General features: G+C 34.1%; 1 protein-coding gene across 1 annotated transcript; it reads right to left on the bottom strand.

Annotated features, from left to right (window-relative positions):
- Positions 1 to 545: 545 nt before the first annotated feature.
- On the bottom strand, positions 546 to 3,622 carry LOC118750739 (scoloptoxin SSD20-like). The gene is made up of 2 exons (XM_036485473.1): positions 3,345 to 3,622; positions 546 to 915 (listed from the first exon to the last, which is right to left on the bottom strand). The coding sequence occupies exons 1-2, from the start codon at positions 3,531 to 3,533 to the stop codon at positions 637 to 639; spliced, it is 468 nt and encodes a 155-aa protein (XP_036341366.1). The 5' UTR covers positions 3,534 to 3,622; the 3' UTR covers positions 546 to 636.
- Between the last annotated feature and the right edge of the window lie 2,159 nt (positions 3,623 to 5,781).

A 5,781-nucleotide genomic window follows, 5' to 3' on the forward strand; every position in this document is an offset into this window, starting at 1 on the left:
GAAAGTCCTCTCAACTGGTGCGGTGTCAATCGAAAAGAATTGATAATTTTGCCAATTTTCAAGTTTTTCAAGTTTGTCACCTCGAGCGAGTAGTTATACAGAGGCGCAGGTTTGATTTACGACCCTTCGAAAAGTTTTTATTAAGTACAATGTTCCAATTTTTAAATTCAAGTACTAAAAAAAACATTCAGTCTTATCATGAGTTTAGTTTTCCCCGAACCGGTTCACTTTTCACTTTTGGTTTTCATGTATGTACATATTTACTATGGACGGAATACAAATTTTCGGGTGAATTTTTTTGGGCCAAAACTCAGGATAAGGCAGATTATTAAAAATTAGTAACCCTTCCATTTTTTTACTTACCTAAATCACCTAATTTACCCATCCAAATTATTTCTTAATAATACATGACATCCGCATTTGCATTCGCATCGGCGGATGTTAGCTTTTACACATCCGCATTCGCATTCGCATCCGCGGATTTCTAAAATTCCACATTCGCAACATCCCTACTCTATACGGTTAATATGAGAAAACTTAAATATTGGTGTAACATCTATGACTTACTTTATTCGTTTTTATTGCGATACTTATACAAAGGGATGAACAAAAAGACATGTTCCATGCTTTGCAGGATTAAACACCCGAATAAACCACTTTCCAGCTGCCCACTCGCCGACGATCACAAGCTGGCTGGGGCTCATTAGTTTTAAGACCAATGGCTGTAAGGGCCGAATAGGCTTTATCTCCAGGTAAATAATTAAGCTCATGTCCCACTTTCAGCAGGTAGCTGTTAATGTGTTCAGGTACCTCGGCTTCTACGTCCACTTGCATAGGGGCCAATTGGTGATGCACACGTCCAGCGTCAATTGATTCTTGAATAGTATTGTTCAACATAAAATATCGTAGTATAGTCTGTAGAAAAATATAAATATTGTATATCCAATACGTAGGATACATAAATACATGGCTTATGTTTAAATAATTGACTAACGGCACAGGCTGAACAGTAGTTGTCTTCCTTTAAACTCGTAAGAGCCTCGTAAACCTCATAAAGCTCGTAAATTTTCGAGCCTCGTAAAAGTACTGTAAAAATTTGTATGGAGCTCTATTTATGAGCCCCTCATAAAATTACGGGGCAAATTTGATGCGCAAACGATCTCGTAAACTTCAGTGTAGCCGAGTAGCCAAATTGTTATACTAAAATGTATGATACAAGTAATTTTTAGCAAACAAAAACCGACTTCTCATATAAAAATATATATATATATATATATATATATCTCATGATCCACTGATCGGATCTTAACCAGATTAGTATGTATATATATATATATATATATTCCGACGAACTGATAGCCTCCTCCTTTTTAGGAAGTCGGTTAAAAATAATGCAAATAAATCAAAAAATATTAAGCAAATAAAATGAATTAATTTCATCCACTAACTGTACTGACTTAGGTTTTTTGCAAATTTTCGACATTTTTAATTGTATTTTAACCAAGAGTGATAGAGACAAGATGGCGGGATGTTATGGAAAATACTACAAAACAAAAATTGCTTCACAAAATCCCGGCTGATCTGTCAAATAGTCACTTTAGGCAATTATTTACTGAAAGCCTCGTAAACTTATGAGTTTTACACAGTTTAAGATTTTACGAGTTTAAGGGAATCCCCTAAGTAAACAGAAGATGCATATCGACTCGCGTCACTGTTACTTTAACAGTGCTTTTATTTAGCTCACGCAATATACTTGAAACTTAATAGGGGTATTCTCCAAATCTTGCAAAGCCATTGCACGTAGCACGGATTGCACGGATTGCATAAATTGCAAACACACAACAAGAAAATTCATGGGAAACAACATTTCCTATCGCTGCAAAATATGCAACGTCGAAACCCATGTATATATTTTGCAAAATAGCATAGCAAGATAATAGCGACCCTGTGCTAGTTGTTTTGTTGTTGGAATTACTACATATTTCTCTCATTCCTCTCATCTCGCTCACTTAATTTTTTTTTGCTGTCTCTTGTTATTGTATTTGATACATAATTTCGCTGCTTGCTCCCCATGCATGCTACCACTTTGCAATGGGGTGTTCTCGTACTCTTCGAAATTTGGAATAGTATTTTTGCATTTCGTGCAATCCGTGCATCGTGCAAGACTTCGAGAATACCCCTAATAAGTTTTGCGCGAACCGGAATTAGCAAGCATTTGCAAGCTTCACTGCCAGCTGGCGTCCACGGTTGCATTTCGAGCATAATACGTTTTTTAAATTATTTCAGGTGGAAACCAAAACAGAACCTATACGTATATTTCTTGTAATTCTGACTTTCTTTAACAATTTCTTTGTGGAAGTCACTGTCGGATTTCCTATATCGGCAGTGGTGTCGCCTGCGTTCTGATTACGAATACAGCTTTTTCATCCGTGTACCTTTCAAATGTTTGGAATTGATTAAATTAATTTACTAAACAAATATTTACATACTTCTTACATTAGTAAATCGCAACAAGATTGTTCATTTTTAAATTCCTTGCAAGTTTTACTGGGTTTTTTGGTCGAACGAACACGATTTGGTAACAAGTGGTACCAACTTGTACAAGTTTTTTGCATAGAGAACACTCTTATTGCTACAATAGTTTTTCTTGTTTACAAATTATCCAGTAACTTGCCAGCAACTCTCCAGTAACCTAATTTCTGAGAGTTCAAAAAATCTCTGAGATTTCAAAAAAGTACGCGAACGCAAATCCAGTAATAATTTGCAAATTTCATGAACAGCTGATAAATTGCTTGTTTATTCGCAGCAAATTCCTAATAAAACTATATATTTTATATTTAAATAGGTTTATTTTTTTCAATTTCAACAATAAAACCCATAAACAGTTTCCTTATTAGTTTAAATTGCATCCAGCAACATGCGATCAGCTGTTTTTCGCACTGGCGAATTCTTACAAGTAAAAATGTATCCAGTAGAAAACCATTAAAAACTTGCAACTTCAGCTGTCAAAACATGAAAATTCGTAAAACTTTTACTGGATTTTACTGAAAATGAGTAAACAAACACAACTAATGAACGCTTGGCAGCGAATGCTTTGGCCACTAATAAAATTAATATTTCGTATTGATTAATGCATTATAAACGCTATTTCTTGCCTGCATACGTTTAAAGATGGAAAATATTCCACATAATTTTAATAATCACAATGGGCGAGATGTTAAATATTCTGCTCTGTTCCGGATTGTAAATTACGACTGGCAAAGATATTTTAATTTGTACCTTGGCGTCTTTTGTATACTGTTGATTCTGTACTAACGGACATTAAAACTTGAAATTTATATTACCTGTGCAACTGAAGTTGTGATCCGAGATCCTCCAGCACCGCCAACCATCAATCTTACGTTGCCACTGTGGTCAAGAACTATGCTGGGGCATGTGGAACTCATTGGACGTTTCCCCGGTTTGATATAATTGGATGGCGACGAAGGAATACCGTAAGCATTTATTACTCCGGGAGTAGAGAAATCGTCCATTTCATCATTGAGAATTATACCGGTTTGGCGTGATCGAACTTTGGAGCCAAAGCTTATAAAATGGGAGAAAATAACCTTTGTTTTAACAGATTAAAATTTAAATCCATAAAATTATTCATGGTATTAAATTTGCCATCATTTAGTTTAAGATAATAATGGTAAGAAATATTTTAAGATCTCAAATATTTAAGATCTTTTTTCAGAGATAGTAGTCGAGAGATCTAGGTTTAATTTAAGACAGGAAGTCTCTATTACCATAAATAAGACTTTTTCGAATAGATCGGTCCCTGGCCCACTTAACGGAAAAATGGATCCTATATCCTAATCTAGGCAAAAGGCTACCAACGTACCAAATGCATTTTTTTAACGTAGCTCGCCCCTGCTCCACCTATCGGAAAAATTAAAACTTTGTGCACTCCTTCTTCTAAACACATTTCCAAAAGAGCAGCACCCATTCGAATTGGTTATGAAACATAGGTGAGAATTGTTCACAGTTGAATCATGCTTCCAATTAATTTCACAATTATCCGAAATTTTCCAAGCTTCCGTCGAAAAAAATTTAAATTTTTCGCGTTCTTTCGGATTTTCCGAGTTTTCCACTTAGAATTTTCTATTTTTCCACTTGAATGCCATTCTGAAGGAATTGCACTCAAAATTCCATACGAAAAAATCATTCTGTCGTAAAAACCTTCTCCTGGCAATTACGAACAACCAACAAAAATTTTAACCAAATCGGCCCAACCGTTCTCAATTGATGAATTACTATACATTTTTCACACCATTTTTATATATATAGATTTAGATATGGGTGTGAATCGAAAGAAATTTATGAAAGCTTTAGTTTGAAAATATTTTTAATTAGGCTGACCTTTTCGAAAAAAAACATATCGACCTAAAAGTATATGTATATGTATGTGCATTATACGAGAAGGTATTTTGTGCGATAATCATTCGCCAGCGTGCTTTTGAATTTCAAAAATGAGAGGTCTAATTAAAGACCCTAACCTGTAAATGTGCGATAAAGTTTTATTTTTTTACTTAAGATCTTTTTTATCGGTAAAGGGTGATTTGAAATTTGATGAAATTTAAAACGTGCACTATGCGAGACCTCTCTTCACTAAAAAACGGCACACGGATTTGGATGAAATATGACACTTTGATCGCTTATAACTGTGACTAATATTTGGAATATTTTTTAGGGTTTTTAAGTTCAATTTTGGCCGTTTTAACGCCATGCGGGTTCACTAGTTAAATACAACATGCTGAACACTCAAAATAAAACAGTGATAAGTATTCTTGGTTATTACGAATGACTTTACATAAACATAGCCTCAAATATTCAGAAGTCGTTTCCGCACACGTATTTATAGTATATTCACTACCATTTTCCGAACTAATTTTGACTATTTCTGACAAATTTGGACTCGTACTGGGCTCTATCATGGCAAAGAATCCATCAAAACTCGTTTCTGGTGTCAGTCTGAATGACTCATGGAAACACCGAAAAAATTATCAAGAAAAACAAAAAATAGCACACACTACAAGGATGTGACGTACATAAATGCACGATATACTAGGCCCATTCCTTATATTTTTCTGACTAAAATCTGAAAGAGTCAAAATGCAAGAGCATAGGAAAAATGCGCTCACTAAAAGAGAACAGAAAAAAGTAAAGGAAGGCAAAAAAAAAACAAATTTTTAGTCCAAAGCTTGGCTACAACAAAACTAACGTCAAATAAAAATAGAAATGTATGTACAAAACACTATCTACTACTACTACTTATATCAATTATTTTTTTGCCTCCTTCCATTTTCAATTAATTTTTTTTTTAGTTTTTCGATTATTTTCACCAGGAAACAGTCTATTCTGGTAGATAAGGAACCGTACTACATGGTAACTGGGGGAATTTGACAAAATAAACGACATAGGCGAGACACTCTTTCTCTTTATTTTAAAGGAACGCAAAAAAAAAACAAATTTTTAGTCCAAAGATTGGCTATAACAAAACTAACGTCAAATAAAAATAGAAATGTATCTACAAAACACTATCTACTAGTACTACTTATATCAATTATTTTTTTGCCTCCTTCCATTTTCAATTAATTTTTTTTTTTTAGTTTTTCGATTATTTTCACCAGGAAACACTTCTATTCTGGTAGATAAGGAACCGAACTACATGGTAACTGGGGGAATTTGACAAAATAAACGACATAGGTGAGACACTCTTTCTCTTTATTTTAATTACTA

Source organism: Rhagoletis pomonella, unplaced genomic scaffold, assembly GCF_013731165.1.
Source record: "Rhagoletis pomonella isolate Grant_MI unplaced genomic scaffold, Rhpom_1.0 Rhpom_scaffold_00382, whole genome shotgun sequence".
Classification (NCBI taxonomy): Eukaryota; Metazoa; Arthropoda; class Insecta; order Diptera; family Tephritidae; genus Rhagoletis; species Rhagoletis pomonella.